The sequence below is a fragment of the Protobothrops mucrosquamatus genome, unplaced genomic scaffold (assembly GCF_001527695.2).
Source record: "Protobothrops mucrosquamatus isolate PMUCROS unplaced genomic scaffold, P.Mucros_1.0 scaffold1546, whole genome shotgun sequence".
Lineage (NCBI taxonomy): Eukaryota > Metazoa > Chordata > Lepidosauria > Squamata > Viperidae > Protobothrops > Protobothrops mucrosquamatus.
This window is the reverse complement of record NW_015387716.1, coordinates 32391-57705: the sequence shown is the minus strand read 5'-3', so window position 1 is coordinate 57705 and position 25315 is coordinate 32391. Positions and strand designations below refer to the sequence as shown.

At 36.7% G+C, this 25315-nt stretch overlaps 1 protein-coding gene across 1 annotated transcript in view; it reads left to right on the top strand.

Moving 5' to 3' along the window:
* Positions 1 to 25076, top strand: part of FNDC1 (fibronectin type III domain containing 1) — a 46736-nt gene extending 21660 nt beyond the window's left edge. The window contains exons 11-19 of the mRNA XM_029285348.1: positions 790 to 855; positions 2722 to 2892; positions 7292 to 7522; positions 8567 to 8675; positions 14674 to 14753; positions 17525 to 17554; positions 20295 to 20456; positions 21828 to 21950; positions 24204 to 25076. Coding sequence (XP_029141181.1) covers positions 790 to 855; positions 2722 to 2892; positions 7292 to 7522; positions 8567 to 8675; positions 14674 to 14753; positions 17525 to 17554; positions 20295 to 20456; positions 21828 to 21950; positions 24204 to 24319 — 1088 coding nt within the window. The 3' untranslated portion in view covers positions 24320 to 25076. The remainder of the gene's footprint in view (positions 1 to 789; positions 856 to 2721; positions 2893 to 7291; positions 7523 to 8566; positions 8676 to 14673; positions 14754 to 17524; positions 17555 to 20294; positions 20457 to 21827; positions 21951 to 24203) is intronic.
* Positions 25077 to 25315: the final 239 nt, after the last annotated feature.

Genomic DNA, 25315 nt, shown 5'->3' with positions numbered 1-25315 from the left:
GTTGGACAACATTTCCCATCATCCTTTGCCAGTATGCTCATTGGTCTTAGCCAACACATTGGAGAATATCAAACTGAAGAAGACTGGCTTAACAATGATTCTGATTCATGTGAATTTTTTTCTAGCAGTTGACTATCGTTTGGGTGGCAATGAGTATCTTATATAGACCTTTAAAAGTGTAATATAGTAACCCCAGACAGACATGATATGCGTTTCTAGATCTATATCTGCCATCTTTTGTCTCATTGTGCTGCTTACAGATCAATATTTATAACTTAATGTTTTGAAATAGATTGCTGTTAAATATGTTTAACTATGCAAAAGTAAATTCTAAACTTTCATTCTGATAGAGAGAATGCAGAAAGGCAGGAGCTGGGGGTGCTTCTTAATGGTCAATAATTATTCATGGAATATCCTTCCATCCCTCTATTTATTAATATCATGTAAGTGAGTAGCTAATGCTGATTCCTATGGGAAAACAGATACGTTGTAGTGAGGGCAAAATTCAACAAAATGCAAACAAAATATCTCCTCCCCGCCCAACTTTTCGCTACCATATTGGCAGCTAGTTAGATGGAAGGTGATATTTTGGCAAAATAATGCACCTGAATTTCTCTCCACAAATTCCCACTTGCTCTTTATACTTCCAAAGCAGTTCAGCATAGAAATCAATTTGTTGTTTGATCGGCACGTTACAATAGAAGCCATTGGCTTTAGATAGGGATAATCACTAGCCATTGAATGAAAAGGGATCTGTTTCACTGTTTGAATGTATTCTTTTTTCCATAGATGTATTCTCAGGGTTTGATGCAGATATAACAGGAACTACAGAATCGTACGTGGTTTATGACGAAGGTACTGGTTACTTGAAAAGTCCTTTTCCAAAATGGGTTTTACCTTTCATTTGCTTCTAGAAATGCATTTCCAGAAAGATATAATGAGTTTCTACGAACGCACTGGTAGCCTAGACAGAATTCCAATCTAAATATGTCTAAACGGGAACACTGACTTCCACATTCTGATTTTAGTGTCTCCAGGCCAAACAAAAATTAGCAGGTCTGCAGGCATCATGACTTTCTATATAAACATACACTTGACAGACAGAGATGTGTGTTTAAACAAAATTTTAAATGGCAATCTTTCCAACCATGTAGAAAGAGGATGGTGTAAGCAGATTTTAATAGCTGGAGGGGGCTACTGATTAAGAGTTACCTCATTCATTACTTTCTTTCTTATATCTTATTTTTATTCATGCTCATTTTTTATATTAAGCTTGGATAATGCCATTAACGTATAGGAGAAAATAAGTAAATACAAATTGTATACCAGAAGGAGTTTTTTAATCTTGGCTTAAATGGATTTTTGTCATTAAAATTGGCATGGAGCTTTTTTTTTTTTTACATAACAGAAGGCAAAACAGATAAAAATAATCAAGAGCAAATATCCCAGTGATCTGTTTTGCTCCTGGAATTAATAATATTGATCATATTTCTGTGTCTTGTTCTTCCAGAGATTGTGCCTTCTGGAAAAATATCACAGTGCTGCTGTCCTTCACCAGTGGCTATCAGATTGGCCAAGGACACTTTTTGTTGTGTTTGTTTTATTCCTTGGGTCATTCAAGCAAGAAATTTAAAGTTCTCTAAGTAAACATTCCAAGCAAAAGACACAAACCATCTTGTATGAGTGAAGTTACCCATAAAACCAATCACTGTAAATTAAGCAACAGCTGGACACCCAAGAGGAATCCCAGCTCACCCACCACAATTGTTGTGCAATGCCAAGAACTCTGGTCCAACTTGCAGGCACAAATAGCTAGAGGTCCTCCTGCGACTGTTTTAGTTGCTGAACACATGTGAGAAGGCAATCCATGATGCAAATCCATCTCCATATTTTATGGGGCCTTTGGCCAATTACACTTGATGGGTTCCCCTATGTCTCTCCAAGCTTCTCTCCAATTATTAACTATCTGTCCACTTGGAGCTCTGGATATGCACAGTATACTTCGGACTTCAATGCCATAATTTATTTATATATCACTTCTCAGCTCAAAGGAGTTTACAATGTAACAATTAAAATGCAATAATATAAACATGTTTAAAAGTACTATAAAAACAACGTATTTATTTTAAAAAAGATGGTAGGAAAACAAAACAGAAACCACTTATGCAACCTTCACCCAGGAAGATTTGGGTAAAGAAGGAGTTTTCAGCAGTGATCTACAATACGTATAGTAGGTTCCTCATACTTTCAAAGGCAGAGCATTCCAGAATGTTAAAAAAGAACAAATTTAAAACAGGACTACCAGGATGGTGACAATTGCAGAGAGTTCTGGGATCCAAGAAACAGTTAAAGAATCCTGGCACACTGAGCCTACAGAAAAGATGATGAAAGGAAATATGATTGCAGAAAAGCAAGTAGATTGTTCTCTGTTACCTCAGAGGACAGAATTGGAACCAGTGAGTTAAAAGTTAAAAGTAAAGAAAAAAAGGGGGGGGAATTCCTGATGGTGGAAGTTGACAGTGGAACAGAATGCACATAAAATCATAAATTCTCCTTTACTAAAGGTCTTCAAACAGAGAGTGAATGGTCAGAGATGCTATGTAGACCTCTTCAATAGAAGTATAGACCAAATAACTTTTCTGCTTCTTCAGTGGCCTATGACCAACCTTGGGCACTCTTTAAACAAATGCATCACATTTTATTTTATTTTCTTTTGTCTAGATTATGAGTTTTTTGAAACTACTTTGCCACCATACACCACCACCACAACCACCACCACTACTACTACTACCACCACTGAATCATTGCCTGAAAACAACTTTCCAGAGTTTAGTGTCACGGGCACAGATCCTTTATCAGAATATGATTCTGCTGGAAAGAAACGATTTACTGGTAAGTCTGAAACGTCTGTTAAAAGAACAAAGATTACCAGTCCTCTGATAAGAGCTTCTGAAGCTAAATACTAGACCAGAATACTAGACTGTCAGTCTTGTCAGCAAGATTATTTTGTTAATGGCAAACATGTCCTGTGCACATCACCTGGGAACCATTTGTTTTATGAGATCATAATAAGAATCATAGTCAAATAGAGGAAATAAAAAATACACTACTCTACACCATTGATAGAGTTATAAATTCATATTTTAAACATCTTTCAGAAGGACCTGCTTGGTGTGTCTATGAGCATCAGGACTTTTGCTGGATCCTTCTCCCTATAGGAATTCCCCCTCCCTGCTCATAAAGTAAAACTGTAAAATTCTGAATTCTTACAAAGTTATGAAATCGTGTGTTTTATCATTTTTTATATTTTTTTTTATAATTTTATAATTTGTATAATTATCATTAATTTTTATAATTAGATTATAAAATCTAACACCTTGCACTAGAATGCTCACTTTACCGGACTGACAAAATCTTATGAAACTTTTCTGGCTTTATGCATTTTTTTTTGAAATGTACATGATCTTGCCTAAGAGGACATGAAAAGCTCTTGCAATCTTTTCCCACGTAAGGTTTGAAATGGAAAAGGCCTGTCAAAGTTTGTTGGCTTTTAATCAATTCTATCCCTTTTTACACAGATTTTTCCCCACCTAAACTAAGTAATTCAAACATTGTTGCCTTTAGTTGTAAAGAAATTATTCTGGTTTTCATTCTGATCTTGACAACATAGTATTCCCAATTCTGATCCTCTTTGGAAGAGCTTGGAGGAGAAAAATTGAGTCTGCTCCTTCTAAGAATAAAGCATATTCTGTGGTAAATGTTAAAAGGTATTTTCCCCCTGGAATTGGCAAAGAGAAGAATATTTTCTCAAAATCTGTACAGTATTCATCAACCTCGTGAAAAAGTGGAAATTATACAGTAAATGCAGTATCTTGTTCCAATGTAGACGTTGGCCTATATAGGAAGAAATGTATGAATAATTCTTTCAGTCCAGTAGGTGTCTTTCAGCTGGCAATTCATTTCCCTTCTTTTGAAGAAGATTCAGCTTCATATTGTTGAAAGAAAAATCTTCATTGGGGTCCAGTCCAAGCTGGGAATAAACAAAATGGAGACTGCTTTAGAAAGAAGGTTGTAGTTTATTGAAGAGCAGAGCCAGACAGAGGACTCTGAGAAAAACTGACCACATGTTGCTGGAAGTGGTGGGCTTTTATACCTTCTTGGGCTTTTGAGGTTGTTTCCTGTTCCTGTGGCATGAACCTTGACCTGAGCTTCAGTGTGCCTTTCTGGTATTCTGATGGTGGTGGGTTAATCCTATTATGTCCCAAAGGTCATATCCTGCTTCTCTGGGACTGTGGCTGATGGCTTACTTCCTGTGTTGGATTTCTTGGGTTGTTGATTCTAGGGATCTTTGTCTTTTTAATCTCATCAGCTTCTAGCTTCCTGTCTCCAACCTTTCTGAAAGGATTGTTGAATTTGCATTTCTACAGGCCTGGTTTCTGCTGAGGGGGAGGGAGAAGTTTCTGCCTTTTTAATATTCCCCAAAATATTTCTTTCTCGGGGGGGGGGGGCTGACTTCCCACAATATGAACTTGTGATTTTAACATTATGTACTATGTTGCTGCTCCACAGTTTAACTCTAAACCTAATATGAGAAGAGTGGTCAAAGTAAATACCATTTCTTCAGGTTTTGTTTGTTTTTTTTCATCAATGCAAACCTTTGTGCATAACAAAGAGACTGGAAGGACAGTTATGAAATGATGGACATCATGTTCTGCTCCTCAGTGTAATTGCAAGCCTTTGATTTTGTTTTATGCTGTGATGCATAATTTTTTTAAAAAGTTCTTTATAATGCTATAAATGGCACACCCCTTACATCTATGAACAAAACAAATCTAAACTTGTATTTTTGAAAAATAATAGAAAAATGCTGTACTTCTGGATTAAGAATTGCATCATGTGAAAAGGAAAAGAAGAACAATATCCAAAGTTTATTATTATCTCAGAAGGTGATCCTTTGCAGTTCAATGCCAAGTAGGGAGATTTCTCTCAAAGCAAATGTTCTCTTCAAAACAAGATTTTTTTTAAAGGTTTGCAACAGGAGAGGAAATAGCTGAATTTCCTTTCTTATGACACCATTTATTAACAATCTCTCTTTCTCTTTCACACACAAACACACACAAAAACAGAGAGAGAGAGAGAGAGAGAGAGAGAGAGAGCTGATAGTATTACTTTCATTTTTAAAATCCAATCTATATAACAGGACATGGAACTAACTGCGTGTAAAGTTTGTCCCAGAGAAAGCTGTTTTTAAAGGGGAAAAAGTGCTTCTAAAGATGATTTTTAGGTGGTGAATTTGAATCAGTTTGTTCCTTTGAAGAAATTACTTTTTGCTTTGGTTTCAATCAAGCCTCTGACTAGGTATGTCTATCAAGCTGTCAAGAAGTCTTCCTTTTCTCTCACCAACGAGATCAGGTCATTTGGGAACAAAAAGCAATCCCTTCGCTTAAAAATAAATGCATACTTGGAAATAATTCCTTCAGAATGACCAGATCTAACGAGATTAACAGACATTCTTTTCTTATAAACATTTTGTCGCATTCATGAGGAGAAAGGGAAAAAATGTTCTAACAAGAACTGTAAACTATAGCAGAATAAATATTTCCACTGACTAGTGCAAAGAGATTTTTCATCCTCAACCTGACCTTTTGAGATAATATGTATGCCCATTAATTTACAAGATCTGTTTGCCTGAGCCCTTCTTACTGGTATAAAATACAAAAGTGATAAATGGAGCTGGGGTAGCAATATTCTTCATAGAATTTGGAAGGTGAACTTCATATCTCAGGAGGAAACCAAACTGGCATTCTTGCCTACTTGCTAAATGCTGCTATTTATTTATCTTCATTATTTCTGTAGGTTGCTGCTTAAGGCTGTTTGCAAGGTATGGTTAAAAAGATAAGTCAAGATTTGCAGCCATAAAAGTACAGTTGAAACCTCATGAGTTTCTTAAGCGTGATGCAGCCAATCAGGGATCATTTAATCATTTCACATCTCAGCTGTAGCTGTAGAGAGAAAAAAATAACCATAAAATTGCTTCAAATCCATAGTGTACCTTCTCTGCAGTATTCTGAGCATTATGGTTAACCTTTAAGTACTCAGATTCTAAGCACATGTTTGAAAATATAGTGATCCCTAGTTGAGACTATCATAATCACAACCATTCTCTTGGCTTTTAACCATTATTTAATTGTCGTTAATGTTAATGCTTTTATAGTTATGTTTTATGTCATTATAAGCTACCCAGAATCATTTGGATAGTGAGATGGGCAGCATATAAATTTAACAAATAAATAACCAAATATGCAAATAGCAGCCTTACTACTACTTAAATATGTTACTAATAAGACCCTACTTATTTCCTAAACTTCCTTCTAAGGATGGTGTAGCTGCTAAAAGAGCCAACATTTAATACTACCAATTGCTTACCTGTTGTACTGAGTTTATTCAAAAAAAAGATAAAGCTCAATTTATGTGGGAACATTAAACAGAAACCTGTTAAAATTGGTATATATATATTGTATATTCTGATGCTTTTTTTAAAAAAATCCAACCTTGTAGTTGCTTGCAACTTTGTTTAATATAGACAGCTTTGTAAATCCCTTTATTTGCTGTACAGGCATTTTAATAGGTATGAGGCAGGGGTCTTCAAACTTGGCCCTTTTATGATTTGTGGACTTCGACTCCCAGAATTCCTTAGCCAGGCACACTGGCTGAGGAATTCTGGGAGTTGAAATCCACAAGTCATAAAAGGGCCAAGTTTGAAGACCCCTGGTATGAGGGATCCTTGGTGCTCTCTGAACTTGGTTGTTTTCTTGCAGGCATTTCATTATTCAAACTAGATAACATCATCAGTACATTTTTAATAGGTATTATATCATAATTTGTAGTTTTAAAAACAAACAGACACAGCATTCCTTTATATATGCAATATGTTTTCAGGACTCATTTTTCTACACTTACAGAAACTTGCCCTCATTCATTGCTACAAATATGTGCAGTGCCTAAATCCATTTTTGTGCATCTTTTAAATAAATCCCCTTAAATTTCTGTTTCTTTCTTTTTGTAGACTTAAAATAAATCTTCTTTCCAGTTTGCAAAGTTAGCAAATGATAGGAAAATAGATAATTCCTAGGCTCTGGAACTGTCCTTTTTAATGCATATTTTAACCAATTTGCACTTTCAATTAGTCTTGGAAAGTTGTCTGAATGTCAAAACTGTGTGTTCCTTTTACTAATCTATCACCACCGCAAACTTTTAAACTGAATGATCTCCTTTTGTGATTTTTTTCCAGCTCCTTATGTGACTTATCTAAATAAAGACCCAGCAGCTCCATGCTCTTTGACAGAGGCACTAGATCACTTCCAAGTAGAGAGCCTGGATGAACTTGTTCCCAATAACTTAAAGAATACAGGGATGCAACCTCCAAAGACTCCTCACAACATCACCATAGTAGCTGTGGAAGGCTGCCATTCTTTTGTGATTGTTGACTGGGCTGCACCTACCCATGGAGATCTGGTAACAGGTACACTAATGCTTGTTGCAAAGGTTGGACTGGTCATAGAGGCTGAATTGAACAGAACTTTTTTATTATTTCTTGTCTGCATTTTATTTTGCAATAAATTCCCTGATGCCTTTCATTCAATCATATTCCAGGTTTCTTTCCAATACGAAATAAATTTTGGCCTAAATTACAGAGCTAATCTCTTTTTAAGATGACTAAATAAATAAAACGTGTCTTGACATGCAACTGAAAAATTATAATGTGAGGATCAGTCTCTCTACTTTATACACGTTGTTTTTGAGAGGCTTTATTGATTGATCCCTTCCTCTTATAAATATACATCAGACTTCAACATCTGATAGTACTTGGAAAAGGCTCTCATTTGAGGATACATAGGCAGTCTTGTATGTGTTCTACATTTTGCTTTCATAAAAACTGCTAATTTATTTTCTGGATTCAGAACCCCTTTTACTTGATGGGAAAGTCCAGAAGCTGCTAAAGAGGTAGGAAATTACAGTGTTGAAGGATTCAATACCCTTAGAAGCCTAAGATCACTTATCTATGGCTATTATTTTCTTCCTCCACTAATACAAATTTATTTATTGACACCATCAAGTCAGTCTTGACTTCTAGCAAATGCCCGGACTAGTCCTTGAGTCTTCTTGGCAAGAGCTTTAGGAGTGGCTTGCTATTGCCTTCTTCTGGGGGCTGAGAGAATGTGACATTAGGAATGTGGACCTTAGGATTTTTCAAAGGTTTATAGGAGCCATATGATCTTGGGAAAAGGTCCGATGCTTTAATGATGCACATTTTGAAGCATTTTTTCTGATAGAATCCAAAGTGTTCTACATCTTTATTGAACATGGGCATAGTTAATGCACATAAATAGCTAATGCCTACTTGCATGATGTTGATTGCGCCCTGTTCCCCACCTAGCTTTGCTGCCATGTCTTCTTGGCAGAAAAAGGAATTCTTTCCAACTTTGAACATATGATGCTGCATGATGTATTAGGCTACTGAAGTACACTGGAGTCTAATAAATCCATGTCATCTTTTTTTTGACAGGTTATTTAGTTTACAGCGCATCCTATGAAGATGTCATTAGGAACAAATGGTCAACCAAGAGTGCAGCAAGCACTAATTTACCCATTGAAAACCTGAAGCCAAATACAAGGTATTATTCCAAAAGACACGATTTGGAGGGGTGGGAAGGGAAATGGATATAGAAACATATTTACAGTTGAAAGATGTCTTGGAAATCATCATATCTAACACACACATACCACACCCATCCTGCAGTGCAGAAATCCATGTCTTAACCATTTGAAGTCAGGAACTGAGTAGGCTTTCAGAAATCCCATAACCGTTATGAATCCAACTCAGTCACCAAGTCGATCTTGGATTTGTACCAGCTCTTTTATCTGCTACTTAATCTCCTCCTGTACCCTTTCACAAGTTATCAAAGTTGCAGGAGGAACTGAAAATATCATGTGTTTTCTTTGTACTCCTAAATAATTTACCCAGATGAATAGGAAGGACAGTGTCCAGAATCTCTGATGAGCACAAAGATTTAGGCAGACTCAAAAAAATTCAGCATGGAAAGTTAACTTAAACTTGATTTTTGCCTCCCCTTCAAATGTACTTGCATCAAGGGCTATGATGTCATAATGTAAGTGATGCCATTTTGTACGTTGTCATTGTGATATCATTATGGCTTGTTATGAATACCACTGCTTGTGTCCTCTTTTCCACTAAGCTCCAGTATTCTCCACTTGGAGTCTTTCATTGGAGACCAAAGGTGCCTTTCAAAAGGCAACTGGAAAGAAAGTCCAGTAGCCTTTTGAAAAGCACTTTTGGGACTACGATGATCTGGATGATTGAGTATCTCCATAGAGTTTCATTGGAGCATTTTGTAGCTGTTAAGCATTTTCCCTCTGCTCCTTGTTGGGCACAATCGTTTTTGTACCCACAGTGCTGAGAATAAGGCCAAGCATCTGAGTCTAACAATACCCAATTGTGGGGGGATGTTGTAGGCAAAGATGTTCATCTTTCAGAATCTGGGGAACGATCCGGAATCACAACAACATATTAAAAAATGTAGCAGTGACACTAGCATATGAGGAACTCATTAATACCAATAAAGGAGAACATGTGTAGTGATGGAATCAGAGACCAATCATTGCAGGTGTAAAGATGTCTGACTGCCTTCGCAGTGTTTATTGCTTTTTTACAGTTTTTCTAAGCAGCATAAGATAAAATAGCAACAGCATTTTTATTGGTGGATTCTCCTCGCCAATCCTTAAGAATATATCAGCCAGGGGGCACCAGCCAGGGGCAGTGTTCTGCAACATCCTGGTGGTGTGAACTTGGTGAGATCATGTAGGTATTTGGGCCGCGGCAGTGTGCTGCACACGGCCTCTACATGACCTCTCTCTCTACAGTGTAGCTCAGACGTGAAATGAGGGACCCTTGGTGCTCTCTGAGCTTGGTTCAACCAAGCTCAGAAAGCACCAAGAGCTCATTTGTACTCAAGTCATTCTGCTCAGTTGCTTATATTTGTTAACCAAGTTACTCCCGCTCTAGATTGTATAATAAGGAAACAGAATTTCAGGATAGGATTGAAGCCTTTGTCTTTTCTTTGACAGCTAACTATCATCTGCACCACCAGTGCAGTGTTTCTCCCAGGCAAACATAGCCCCTTGTCTTGTGACTTTAAAATTGCCCCTCAACCACTGTAAAATTTCTGCAATTTAGCAACCTGAACTGGGAGTTTAAGCTAGCTTCAGTCCATGTGTTGATGATTATGTGCAGATTGTGAGGAAACTCTGATTCACAGAAACTGAGCTGCCTGCAGTGCGGTCCTCCCACTTTGTTGTGGTTCCTGATTGAAGGATCTTATGCCTACTTGTTCAATTGAGTTTTAGACTGTTGCTTGCTAAATACCTGGATAAAGTATTTTTTTATCTGTGCAGTCATTCATTTAGTATAAATTTTAATATAGCCAGAAATAGATTAAAATATACAAATAACTGACACACCATTGTTTTAATGCAATACAAGAGTTAAGATTTTCTTCTTCTTCTTGCTTATTATTATCCTCTGTACCTTCTAAGCTCTGCAGCCGTTTGATAGCTGCCTTCTAACACCTCAGATCTTACCTACTTAAAATTCACACTTAGCAACATGTAAAAATAATCTGTAGACACTTAAGTAGAAGCATAAACACCTTCATGTTGAGCTTAATTCCTGATTACTCTTTCCCGCCGACGTTCGTGGCAGTGTTACACCAGTAATTTGCTGTGTTTTTCCAACTTTCCAGTCTAGTCAGAAGCTCTGGAATTCCCAGGCGTTCCTCCATCCAACTTCTAATCAGGGCCAATCCTGTTTAACCAAGGATCAGCCAAGGTTGGCTAAAAAAATTTGGAACTCAGAATCATGATGGATTGTGCTAAATCTCGAACTATGTTGCAAATTGCTTAATCTATCAAGTTTAAAATACTTTGCCATCGTGTTTATACTGTATTTATTTCTCTGAAAGGAAGAGTATGGTTTTATTTTTAATATAATTTACTTTTAAAATGGATAGGTTGTCTCAGCTATCCAGAGCATCTATAAACTGAAATATTTTATTATTTTAAAAAGTTGCCCTTCTTAAACAAAGTCAGTTGCTTTCTTGTAACTAGGATCCCTCCAATTTGCAATTTTGCAATTGCAACTGAATGCTGCTTTATATATTCAGATTTTGGGTAAAATTCAACTTTAAATACTCCTTAGAGTTTTCTTATTCTACTATGATTCTTTCTTAATTAATTTTTATTTTACAGTATTGGAAGACAAGGAATATTGTGTCTAGACTGATCTGTATTTTTTCTTTTTGGAAAACAGACTACAGGATAGGTTTTAAATAATTAAACCAGATCTGTGGATCAAATAATATATTTTAATATTTTCTTCAATTAAAATTAAGGAATTTGTTTTTGCTTTCCATCATATTGGAACTCTGGCAATATAAAGTCACCATTAATGAATTTCAGAAGTAGTAATCAAGTCCAAAACCAAATAGGAATTATAATACTGTGTGCAATTCAATTAATTACTTGATTTATCTTCGACTAGACTAGACTAGACTAGACTAGACTACAATAGAATAGAATAGAATAGAATAGAATAGAATAGAATAGAATAGAATAGAATAGAATAGAATAGAATAGAATAGAATAGAATAGAGCTGGAAGGGACCTTGGAGATCTTCTAGTCCTGCCCCCTGCTGAAGCAAGAGAACCTATACTATCTCAGACAAGTGATTGTCTAGCCTCTTCTTGAAAATCTCCAGTGATGGAGCACTCATGATTTCTCAAGGCAAGCTGTTTCACTGGTTAATTGTCCTCACTATCAGGAAGTTTCTCCTTAATTCCAGGTTGCTTCTCTCTTTGATCAGTTTCCAACCATTGTTTCTGGTTCTGCCCTCTGGTGCTTTGGTGAATAATGTAACCCCCTCTTCTTTGTGGCAGCCCCTCAAATACTGGAATACTGCTATTATGTCTCCCCTATTTCTTCTTTTCTTTAGACTAGCCAAACCCAAATCCTGCAGCCGTTCTTCGTATATTTTAGTCTCCAGGCCTTTGATCATCTTAGTTGCTCTTCTCTGAACTTTTCCAGATTCTCAATATCTTTTTTTGTGATATGGTGACCAAAACTGGCTGCAGTATTCCAGGTGTGGTCTTACTAGGGTTTTATAAAACGGTATTAATACTTCGTGTATTATTGATTCTATGCCTCTGTTTATACAATCCAGGATTATATTAGCTTTTTGGGCTGCTGTTGCACACTGCTGGCTCATAGTCAAGTGATCGTCTACTAGGACTCCAAGGTCCCTCTTACAATCACTGTTTTTAAGTCAGGTCTCGCCTAATCTGTACTTGTACCTTTGATTTTTCCTGCCTAAATGTAAGACACTGCTTTTCTTCACATTGAAATTCATTTTGTTGGATAGGGCCCATTGTTCAAGTTTGTCAAGATCTTTTTGGATCCTGAGTTTGTCTTCTGGGGTGTTGGCTACTCCTGCCAGTTTGGTATCATCTACAAATTTGATGAGTTCCCCTTCAATTCCCTCATCTAAGTCATTTATGAAGATATTGAAGAGTACTGGGCCTAAGACAGAGCCCAGTGGTACCCCACTGCTTACTTCTCTCCATGTGGATGTAGTGCCATTGAGGACTACTCGTTGAGTACAGTTTGCCAGCCAGCTACAGATCCATCTGGTGGATATGTTGTCTATTCCACCTTTTTCTAGCTTATCAAGGAGTAGGTTGTGGTCTATTTTATCAAATGCCTTACTGAAATCTAAGTATGCTACGTCCACAGCATTTTGCTGGTCTACTAGTTTAGTCACTTTATCAAAGAATGAAATAAGATTGGTTTGGCATGATCTGTTTTTAACAAACCCGTGTTTGTTATGGCAGTTCTTTTTCTAATTACTGAATGTAATTTTTGTCCAAAAATGAATCATTTACGATGTTTTCAATATTAGTTTTTTTATTATTATTTCTCTTCAGCCCAACTTCTAGTCTGAAGTCCTAGGACCTGAACTGTATTCATATCAGATTTGTCTGTAAAACAATTAGAAATTGAAGAGGATGTTGGCAATGGGATTCACCCAATTTTGGGTGGCATTTTCTCTGTCAAAGACTGTTATTTAAAAAGATCAACTGGGAAATTATAGAAGTCTTTCCCCAAAATTTCTATATTGATGAGGCTACTTACTAGAGTAGCCTCTAGAGAAGTGAAACACCTGTAAATAAAAAATCAAGCTTAAAGAACCCCTACAATACCACAATTCTTCTATTAAAATGTCCTTATATTGCATTATGACTTTGTGCCTTAGAGTTTGTGCCTTTGAAGATCTGTGTGCCTTCAAATCACTGTTAATTCCTAGTGACCATCTAAACTAGTTCCTGTAGGGTTTTTTTTGTTTTTTTTTGGAAAGATTTTCAGAGGTAGTTTGTCACTGCAATCTTCCAGGAGCTGAGAGTGACTGGCCCAAACTTTCTTTGTGCCTAACGCAGTACTAGAACTCAAAGTTTATCTTTAATAGTTTCTCTTTTCCTTCAATATGAGAATTTATAGCCCTTTCAATTCCATGGTTCTGAGAGTTTTGAAAGGACACCTACCTTTCATTTGGATATTTGAGAATATGGCAAGTGTTAATATATAATTCATTGATCAAGGGATGTACTTCTCTTTCTTCCAAACAATCTGAAGTGGCTGGGCCTAAATACATGTGCAGAGGCAGCTTTTGGATATTATGTCAACTGGACATTTATCAAAATAATATATTTTCCTACAGTTAATCACAAGTTTCAATGCATGTCTTGCCATAAAATCAATGTTCTTGGGAAATAAGACTTTTTGGTAACATATTATTATTGTTGCTGTTCTTCCTCAAAAATTAATTGTTTACATTTTAAGTTTCTTCGCTAATTTTCCTCATGTCCATTTCATTCACATAAAGTATCTTGGCTGCATGTGCCCTGGTTAGATAACAATGCATGTAGAACAACCGAGGGCTTAGTTTAAACCAGATATCAGACAGTTTATCTTTCCAGCTCAGAATTAAAATAAGGCCGGCAATTGGAGCCGCTCAAATTGACAAGGTGGCTTTTATATACATTACAAGGGATATGCAGAAGACTATTTTTATTCACCAGATTTTTCTTTTGCCCCCAACTCTTTGGGAAGATATTGATACATCTCCTTCCAAAGAAAGTATGGGCTAATTCATGGATGTGCCCATGCCACAGAATTTAATATGGCTGTTTAACATTTGATGACTTCCATCTGTCTACATCAACCAATCTCACAGAAAGTAAACATAGTGCTTGAGATAATGCCGGATATTTAAACACTTCACCTATTGTGTTTCACCACTGTCTGCTCTTTGCTCATTATCAAATTTTGTTGGTTCTTGCATGGTTTCATGACTGAATAAAACTTTTTGATGAAGCTATCATTAGAAGTGCCTCAAAAAAACCCAAGGTGTATTTAATATCTTTTGTGGAACTTTTCAGCATTCCTTCTAAAGCCTGTTCGGAATTTGTCTAATTATATTACCATAAGCTGTTATTATTCTGCCATTTTAATGGATGCTCATTTTCTCTCTTTCCTTGATTTAGGTATTACTTTAAGGTCCAAGCAACGAATCCATATGGTTATGGTCCTATAAGTTCATCTATCTCCTATGTCACTGAATCTGGTATGGTGGTTTCATATAATATTAAAATATAAAACAAGTTTTAAACTGCACTGTCAACCAGAATCCAATGTGTATTAAGACTTCAGAATAAAAACAAAGGACAACAGGAATATTCAAAGGACTATACAGTAAAGGAGGAGGAATAATGTTAAGAAATAAAGACAGCTTTGCCCAACCTGAACTTTCTTCAGATATGTGGGTTTATTTCTAAACTTCTCCGGCCAGAATGGCTATTGTTGAGAATTCTGGGATTTGAATTTGCACATCTGGACAGTACCAATCAGAGGGGGCTGGTTAAGAATCAAAGTAATGAAAACAAAATAACAAAGTGCTGATTGTCTCCGGCCAAACAGGAGTGAGTTTGTGCTTCAGGTTTGGTTTTTTCTATGCAGAGAGCCAACATCAATGTTTTCTAATAGCTTCTCAGGTTGCCCAATGTGGATTTAGTCTTTGCTATCCTGGTAATAAAGAAAATGAATGGCAGACCAGTTCTATTTTCTTCTCAGGAAAACTACATGGCTGTTTCCATTAGGTCATCAGGGGTCAATCTCAGCACAAAAAAAAGTTTACCTATATATTTTTACCCTGATAGTGGAAAAAAGATTAAATTAAAAAATGAAAAGAGGAAATTCCATTTCTGCTGCTTGCAGAATAGTTTTTCTTTCTTTCTTTTAATCCTGAGCAGATGAGTAATTTGAAGCAATTGCGTCTGCAAAAAAAGTTTGGGAAACAATTTTTCTTTTAGATTTTTCCTCCTTCTGGGTTGAAGCTTGTTTTCATTTCATAAAGCTGATCCTGTTCTTTGAAATCAAAGGCTTTTAAATAATTTCAAAATATGTCCAGTGATAGACATGTTTTTCCATGCTATTTTTACTTGCAAGGTTGAGCATAGGTCATTTGGCACAATGTAACAACAAAACACAATGGGGTTGACACCTTAAACTAACTCTGGATAACTCCAAGGTTATTTTTCCCCCTAACCTTAGATTCTTGAGTTCCTGACTTGGAATTCATGTACTGTGGCGTTTTCAGGCTTGCCACATTAGGGTGGGGTCACTCATGAATCTTGACTGACAAGAGAAGACAACATACAGGCTATCCTCTGGACAAGTGAACCAGGGCGTATCCTGTGTTCTCCTTTTTATTTTGCAACATACATGAGGAAGTGTTCAGTAACTTTGCTTTGCATTAAATGTAGATTTATTGTCAGGTTCTGACAATAAATCTACATTTAATGCAAAGCAAAGTTACTTGACCATAGCAGAAAATCCCAACAATGTACATAACTATCTTTCAAAAAATCTGCCTCCAAATCAATTTAATAGTTCTTGTTATGGATTTAGAGTAGGAATCTTTGCATATGTGGGATGTAAAAGTAATGTCCAATTGAGTACTCCCACATTGATTCCTGGACAAAATGAGTTGAAGCCTTAATTCAGGGGTGTCAAACTCGCAATGTCATGTGACATGTCGTGACGTATCGCGACCTTTTTTCCATTGCCAGCAATGGGGTGGGCGCGGTTTCGGCATGACACAGCCAGCCCGTGGGCCAGCAGTTTGACACCCCTGCCTTAATTAGTTAGCACCTATATCTGCAAGGGAATCAACAGGTCTGCTTGACAAAGACAGCAATTACATCATTGTACTGCAAGCCCTGCCCTTTTTGTGTATATACACAGTGAGGTCCCGTGCACATGAAAAGAGGCACAGACTGAAGCATGGAGCAGTGATGTTGTTTCCCTAATTGTCTTGAAAGCAACAGGAGCCTGCAGATACTTAGGTTGATTAGATTGATTAAAAGAGACTTTTAAAATAAGCTTTTACACTTACTAAAGAATCATTTCACTGAATTAGTAGTAAATGTATATTCTATTAATACCAGTATTTTAATAAAGAGCCTGTGTAACTATCATATGATTACCATCCATGGCAGTGAAAAGTTCAGATATGGAAATTTCATTGTCAAAAATAGAATAAAATCGCAAAGCAGCTGGAGCACCACTTGATCACCATCAGCATTGATAAGGTCACCATCAGTCATTTGCAAAATGCAGCTTGCTTAGAACAGCTTACATCTTGCAACAATAACCTTTAATACCATCAAATAATATCTACCTATCCCAGGTCCATGGGAAAGGCTCAGCTGGTGGATAAAATGCCTAATCCATTCTAAACATCTGGCTGACTGTGCAACAAACCATATTAATTTATTAAACTTGTATGCTGCCTGACTCTCAATGGCTGGGCAGCTCACAGCAATAAAAAACTACAATAAAATCAATAAAAAAGAGGTAAAATATGGTAAGTGCAATGAAGAAAGGGATGTAGTGTATGTAGAGACTTTAAAAGAAAAAGCCAAGGAAGAGGAGTCAAAGGAGATGATGTTTAATGATTATATATTTTAAAATAGTGGAGAAATTACAAAGGATAGCACTGCTTCAGGTCTCCTTCATCAGAGATATTAAGAGGAGTGGGAGCATAAAATAAAATAAAATAAAATAAAAAATGACCCTCCAGTGTAAGAAGGTGGTAAAAATGCTGCTGTTTTGTCAGGTTTTTTTGAAGTATGTCATACTGTTTTTAATTTCATTTGTTGCTTTAATTGATTTCTATATGATATTGTATGTGAGCCATTCAGAGTTTATGAAATTAAGCAGGATACGAATTATACAAATAAACAAGATTTAGAAATTACCTGTTGTCATATTTTGGCTGAGGATGCTGAATTTTAGAGTAAATAATTGAAACATTTCCTTGTTATTTCCTTTCAGATAATCCTCTTCTTATTGTCAGACCTCCAGGTAAGTCTCAGTTTTGCTTTCTGGTGCTTTGTTACTTTCTCCTGAGAGTGGCATAGATTAAAATTGTGATTTAATATCTATGATGACGAGGAGAGGAGAGGAGAGGAGAGGAGAGGAAGGAAGGAAGGAAGGAAGGAAAGGCAGGAAGGAAGGAAGGAAGGAAGGAAGGAAGGAAGGAAGGAAGGAAGGAAGGAAGGAAGGAAATCAGTGGAAATCAAAGTTTGGAAGAGTATCCTCACCTTAAGAACCCTTACAGCATAATCGCAGAACTTTATTTAGTTTGAGAGCCACACTTGCTCTTGAAATAATGAAATGACAGGTGTTAAGTCAGGACAGCTTCTTCACAATTCTCTAACCATTGCATGAATATACTACAGTTACTCCTTTTTTCTGCTGTGTCTCATGATGTTGCCTTTGTCTCATCCACCTCTACTATCTGAGGGAGCCTGTTCCAAAGTAATATTTTCTCTTTTCTCCCAACATATCATTGACTGTCAACCTGATCTGGCATGCTTCATTGATGCATGACATTCAGGAATTAGGATTCGTTCAGGTCCTATTGATCACTTAGGCTTCTGAGAGCCACACACACACCCCGCTCCAAATGTATACAATAATGGGCAGTAGGAATAACTTGGAGGAACCAGTGAAAAAACCACAACCAAGACAATGGTTAGATAAAAGGAATTTGAGTCCAGGACAGAAATATAATTTGAGTAGCATCTCAGACATGTTCCTTCCTAATTCTCATAAAGATAAAGGGAGAAAGAGGGGAAGCACACATTCAGAGATGCAAGATTCTTTACTGTGGCATCATCATTATCATTATCCTCTTCCTCCTCCTCCTCCTCCTCCTCCTCATCATCATCATCATCATCATCATGTATTAGCATTCATACCTCTAGCATCTTAGTCTAGTCTACCTTAAAAATGACTAGTGGATAGCATTTTAATGGAGCCATCTGAAGGAGACCTACACTTTGTTTAATCCAGTTTATTATAATTAGATTAGACTAATTAAAATTTAAGGACTATCAGTATAATTGTCTCTCTATACAATTAGTCATTTTGCTTTCTGTCACACTAAAAGTTCCAATATAACATCAAAATTTGACGGAGTGGCTACACTCCAGAAAACTCCAAGGAGTTCATCAGTTCTTAGAGTAGAGGAAGAGCAGAATTCTATGTCTGTTTGTCAAGTTAGTAAACAATATTTCAGGTTAGTGACTTTTGTGTGTTTGTTACAGTTCTAGAAGCAATCTAGATAGAATATTGCAGTGCATCTTTCCTTATATAATTCAAGATAATGACTGCTTAACTTGACACTTAATATATTTTTAGCACAATGTTATCATACAATGGATTAAAATTGTGTCTTGGAATCATAATTTGTTCCTGGGTTTTCATGTTTAATATTTAAAATGCAGAAAGTGCCAAATAATTCTTGCAAGTTGTTTTGAGTGCCTAACAGAAACCATATGGCTGGCTTCACAACTGCAACTGTAGTGGTATATGGTCGATTTCACTGGCACCTCTTCATGGGAAACCACTCTGCTGATGAAGAGCACAAGAATGTGGAATGTTGTGATCCAGATTCATTGTATAGGTCTCTTTCTCCTTTCCTTTTTCTCCTTTTTCAAATAACATTGTGGCTGAAATGCTAGGAAAAGTGAGAAGCTTGGCGTAGAAATTTCAGTCAGAGCTCAATGGGCTTATCTTTGCATGTTATTCGTCATTTGAAGTCTGTCTATAGGCTTAAGCCTTTTTCCAAGTTGAAAAGGCCAAATAGTGCTGTGGTAGGTGTTTCCCCTCCTTTAAAAAAAATATGATTCTCAAGCCATGGGACCGCTGCCACCAGTGCAAGAGAGCAGAGAATATAGGGAAAGCTCGTATTTTAGAAGCAAAAGCCATTGTAAGCAAGAATACACTTTTATGTGCTATTATATTACCTGCTAGATCAGATGCTTAAATTGGAAGTATTTTGTGCAAATTAACCTAATGATTTCCTGCACTGATGCAGGCAGCGGTCTCTCCCACACACATAGACTACCCTGATTTTTAAGGCTGAGAAGGCAGTTCTCCGGTGTTTTCTTTTGTACTTCTAAACTCTAATAATTTTAAAAATTAGGAGAGTCCATTCGTGCTTAAGTTTACATGCCAGAGCACACAGGCTGCAAAATAAGAACAGTTGATTTCAAAAAGACAGATAATTCCTATAATCTTTTGGAGCGTATTGTAGGTTGCCAGATTTTGTGGTGAATGTTGAATACACATTGAAGAGTTTCTTGGTCCATGGTGCCCAGATTGTGGTTTGCTGTGTAACCATTCAGACTTCGAATGAAGGCAAATATACGTGTCCCAGGATAATGTTGCAGGATCCAATCTGGGTTGGTCACCAGGACCAGAGTTTAGCCTTCTGAGCTTTTGGACTTGTGCTGGAGCCCATCTTCAGGGAATTTCTCTCTAGTAGAATGTGTTATTCAGGCTTATTATTCATTCAGACTCCTTCCAGACAATTTGCAGTGGTATGGAGAGCCATAATGAAGGAAACAAAAAGCTTCCTCACCATTTAGTAATCTACTTCCACTTATATCACTTATGGGTGCATGATCACTTCCGAATCAAAGTAAATCCATTTTAGTAGATTGTGTACTGGTCTGGTCAAGTAGTAACATTTAGTAAGTTATTCTTAAGTTAATATGATCATATTTCATAGTCAAGATTTTAATCTGTTTTGTAGGTGGTGAACCCATCTGGATCCCATTCAATTTTAGATACGATCCTACATACTCAGAATGCAGTGGAAAACAATATGTGAAACGGACGTGGTACAGGAAATTTGTAGGTGTTGTTCTTTGTAATTCATTGAGATACAAGATTTACCTCAGTGATGATCTAAGAGGTATGTATTTGATCTGTCAGCGCTGGAGTAAGATATAGTAAAGCCTCAAAAATAAATGTGATTACCTTGTATGATTAAAATGTATCCAAACTATTGGCTGGAGTACAGTAAATAGTTCAGTCTTTTTTGCCCATTTCTTTTAATCCTATCCAAGATATATACTGTATTGAAAACACTTTGGATTGTCTCCCAGTCAGTTTTAATAATTTGGGGTAATCTGAAATTCTATTATTTGAGTTCTCTATCCACTTTCAAGTGAGTGAGATGCAGCAGGAACAAAACAAAAGCCATATTTTGCAGTGTTAAAATTTTGATTTGGGCCCCCCTACAAAGAGTTGCAATCCTGTGTCTTAGTAGGCTATGGTATCATTCCATAATGCTTTGGTTTGAACAGTGCTATGTCCTAGTAAGATCATTCAAGACAAATAGATTTACACTTTGTCACATAATACAAAATATCAGTTCAGTTTCAATCATTTCAGCTAAGTTCACCACAGTTTTGGAAATTTGGAGATTTCTCATTCCCTCACAATCTTTGAAAATCTGAGAACTACTACTTTATTTTCAGCAAGTGCATAATGAGATGCTGTAATGTTTTAACTCAGATCTAAATGGAATCAGTCCTATCGTTTTAAAAGGAAACATTGCATATCAGAACCAGACCAAGAAGCAACAATTGTGTTTTAATTTTTAAATCATTATAGAAAACATTTTAAATGGATTGTTTTTAGGGGGAAATGCTTAAAATAGTATGTGTGTAACCTAGAAGTGATTTTTTTTTAAAAAAAAAGTTATCATACAGTAGAAACAGAATGAAGTGGACTTAAGGGTTTACACATGGGGGGAAAACTGCCTGGAAATAAACTCATTTACTCATCTCTAATTGTAATTCTTAGACTTGGTTCTGTTCAATGAGTTAGAGAAGAATATTTCTGTATACATTCATGTATGCATTTTTGTATCATCTTCTGTTTTATGTGGAATAAGAATACTGCTACCTCATTTTAGTGCAAGTTCTTAATTTTATACATATTTATTGCTCCTAACACATTGAAAAAAGGTAACCACGATACAAAAAGAGTGCTGCCAGCCCAATGGCAAATGTGCCACTTGAAGGCAAGAAACTTTAACCGTGATTCTCAGCCAACTATTTTTGACCGAATGCAGGAATGTTGGCAAGGACAACTGGTTCACTTTCATACTGTGCCAGTGGATTATTTCATTATAATGCTCCTATTATTGCAGAAATTCATAAATATAATAAATAAGTTACTACCAAGGAAGGAACAGGAGATTCTTCTCTCTGGATTTATAGTCTTGGCTGCAGCAAACCCATTCTAAGTGCTTCTCACCCTCTTCACTTTTTTCCAGATATGTTTTACAGCATTGGGGATAGTTGGGGAAGAGGTGAAGATCACTGTCAGTTTGTAGATTCACACCTGGATGGACGAACAGGACCACAGTCCTATGTGAATGCTCTGCCTCCTATTCAAGGTAAAAAATAAGTGCAACATTAATTTGATGGGGGTCTGGAGATTTACATTCCATACAAGTTGTAGAATAAAGGCAGTTTATGCCTGGTTCTTCAAAAACTGTGATTTTTGTAATACTAAAGTTGGACTTTCTGTTCCCAGGTCCCCCCAATGCATCAGCAAATGTGTTCAGGCAGTTCAGTATTATAAGCCAGTCTTCCCTCAATGTACTCTCCACATCTGTTGGGGTGTCAATTCCCAACCAGCAACAGAATTAGAGACGGAACACATTAGCAAAGCACCACGCTGGGGAAGCTTATGGCAAATTATTTCATTTCCAGTCTAGGCAGTGACTGGCAGACTTTTTAGAACCTTGGCATTTTAGCACGTAAAAGGAAATAATTACTGAAATGCTAGTTTCATGCTGTACTTTGCTTTCTATGCAAGAGTGAGTGATCCAGATAGGGCTGACTACGGAGAAGAATCACAAAATACCCTGAAGTAATGGACATAGCATAGAAGACAGCATTTCAGGTAGCCCTCCATCCATGTGGAAAGGAGTGCTGAGAATTGTTAACATTTTAAACATTCCACTTCTTTCTACCGGCTTGTCTATCATTTGAAAATGGTTATCTTTGATTCCTTTTGATTTCTTAATTTTACCCTTTTTTATTGCTAGCACTGATATTTCTGCCTTCTGTGTTCTCTTCTTTCCATTGGTCATCTATGATTGGTGGGGCAGAGCCAGAACGCACCTCTGCAACTTTTTTCAGGTTGCAAGAAAAATAGCAATAGCAATAGCACCTAGACTTATATACCACTTTACAGCCCTGTCTAAGCAGTTTACAGAGTCAGTATATTGTCCCCAACAATCTGGGTTCTCATTTTACCAATCTCAGGAGGATGGGAGATTGAGTCAACCTTGAGCTGGTGAGAATCAAACTGCTGAATTGCTGGCAGCTGGCAATTGGCAGAATTAGCCTGCAATACTACATTCTAACCACTGCACCTTCAAGGCTCTTAATGCTATGATCTGCTAAAACACTAGTGTAATTTTATTTAGCTGGCAAGAGCCATTCCTACTTTAATACAAAGGACATGAAAGCATTATTGGTATTAGTGGTACATCAGAACAGGACACAGCTGTCTCTGCCTATTAGTTTGGAATAAGTCCCACTAACATGTGAAATGGCAAACTTGTATTATGTGATACATATTGTTTCTGTCTCTTCAAATCGGCATATATTACTTTGGGTTGTTCTAATTCTCACAATAACCCAGACAGTGCCTTGGAATATGCACTCAAGCAATTTTTAGAATGGAAATGCAGTTATGCAACATATTTCTCTGGCCCTTATCTTGTCAGGCACAAGCAATGTGCACGTGAAGGGTGTAGGTTGGCTAGTTTATTGTATTCTAGTTATAATACAAAAATCTGCTCAGACTGCTTGCCTTCTCTTGGGAACAAACAGATAAGGTGCCATGGAACTTAGGAGAACTTAGGACTTTTGTGGATGCGCAATGACTCAAGACTAATTCCCTGCTTGATCCCTCCCTTTTGTCTGGCTGGTAGTTTTCCAACTGATCTACAGTTATAGAAGGAGATCTGTGTGGCAGATTGGTAGGGTATAAATGTAAAGATCTATCTGGATTCAACAGCTTTCTTTCAGATTTGAAGTACCAGGCACCACTTCTTGCAGTAGCCAAGAAAGGAAACCTAAACAATGAATTAATGAGTGAAAGAACTTCTATGTGTCAGAAAGAAAATAGGCTGGCCCCACACCACTACCATTTGTTTCAGAAAGGGGCCTTCAGTCAACAGCAAAACTGGAAAAATCTGTAATGTAGAAAGAGAAGTAACCAAAGATCAAGTGAAGCACAGGATTATTGTTAGCAGAGGCTATGCAGCAAAAAAGATGAAGAGGAAGAAGAGCTGGTGATACACGCCAATAAGAAAGTTCACAAGAATTGCAAGCCAAGAAACTTTACTTCCCTTCTACTTCAAACCTTCTGTATACAGTAGAACAGTACAAACTGTATTTAAACTGCTTCTAGAACAGGATACGTTTTATGCCATAAGGAATAACACAAGGAAACAATTGGATTTTTCTGAGGAATGCTCAGTTAGCAAGGTGTATCTCACTTATTTTCCCCCATCTCCATTTTCTTTACAGTAATTAAGTAATTATTGAACTAAAATTAAAATTATTAAGTAAAATTAATAGTTACATCCCTCAAGGTTAAGATAGTAACTTCAATATTTTGGTTCCTTCAGGTTATTACCGCCAGTATCGACAAGAGCCTGTATCATTCGGACGCATTGGCTTTATGACACCCTATTACTATGTGGGCTGGTATGAGTGTGGTGTAACAATTCCAGGGAAGTGGTAGCTGTGCTACGGTCCTCTGCAGATCGTAACCACAACTTTTGAATAACTACCATTGAAGGACTTGGAGCAACTGCATCTGGGAATGAAAGAAAACAAAAATCCCTCAAAGAAGAAACAAGAGAAGCTCACTGGAACTCAATGATGTCCTTATCCTAAATCAATGGTGCTGCTTGGTTATTTTGCTTCAGGACATATATAGGATGAATTTGGGGTTGTCCTGCCTTTTTCTCCTTGGTTCTAATAGGCCTGGGGACGTAACTGAAATGAGCAGTTATCTATGCTCAGTGAAGCCTAATATATTTGATTAACCACACAGAAAAAAATGGAATTGTGATATATCTTGCAAGAAGATGACTTAAGCATGCTGTGCTTGCATTATGGAATGTTAACCACTTTCCACTGCTATTAATAGAATTCTTTGTTGTTATCCACTTTGGGTTGTGAGCTTCAGAATGTTAGCTTACAGCTGCACTATGTTACAAAACGCCCCTGAAAACCAAATGGAAGTGTTGCTCACAGCTTCTTCTGGGGGTTTGCACATTGCTGAACAAAATACCAGGTCACTCTGTAAATTCAGCTAGCACAAACAATGAACAACCAGTACACTATAGTTGCAGAAATACTTTTTAAACTGAGATTGTGTAAAGAAAAGAATTTAGATAAATACGTTTATGGGTTAATGTTTATGTAAAAGGTGCTATTCATAACAAGTCTTCTGAAAATATTCTGTGAAAAATATACTATGCACAATACATTAATCATACATGACTCAGGCTTTTATTCTTGTAGATGGTGTTGAATTATAATGAAATAGAAAACAGAAAAACAACAAGAAAAAAATGGGAAATTTCATCATCAAACTATTGAGTATGGCATGTTTCAGCAACAGTGGGTTATTTGGTCCATATTCTAATGTGGCTAAAATTCCAACTTCAGTATAAATTTAACCAAGTGTACATTAAAGGTACTTTAGATGCTTTTTACACTCTAAATCACA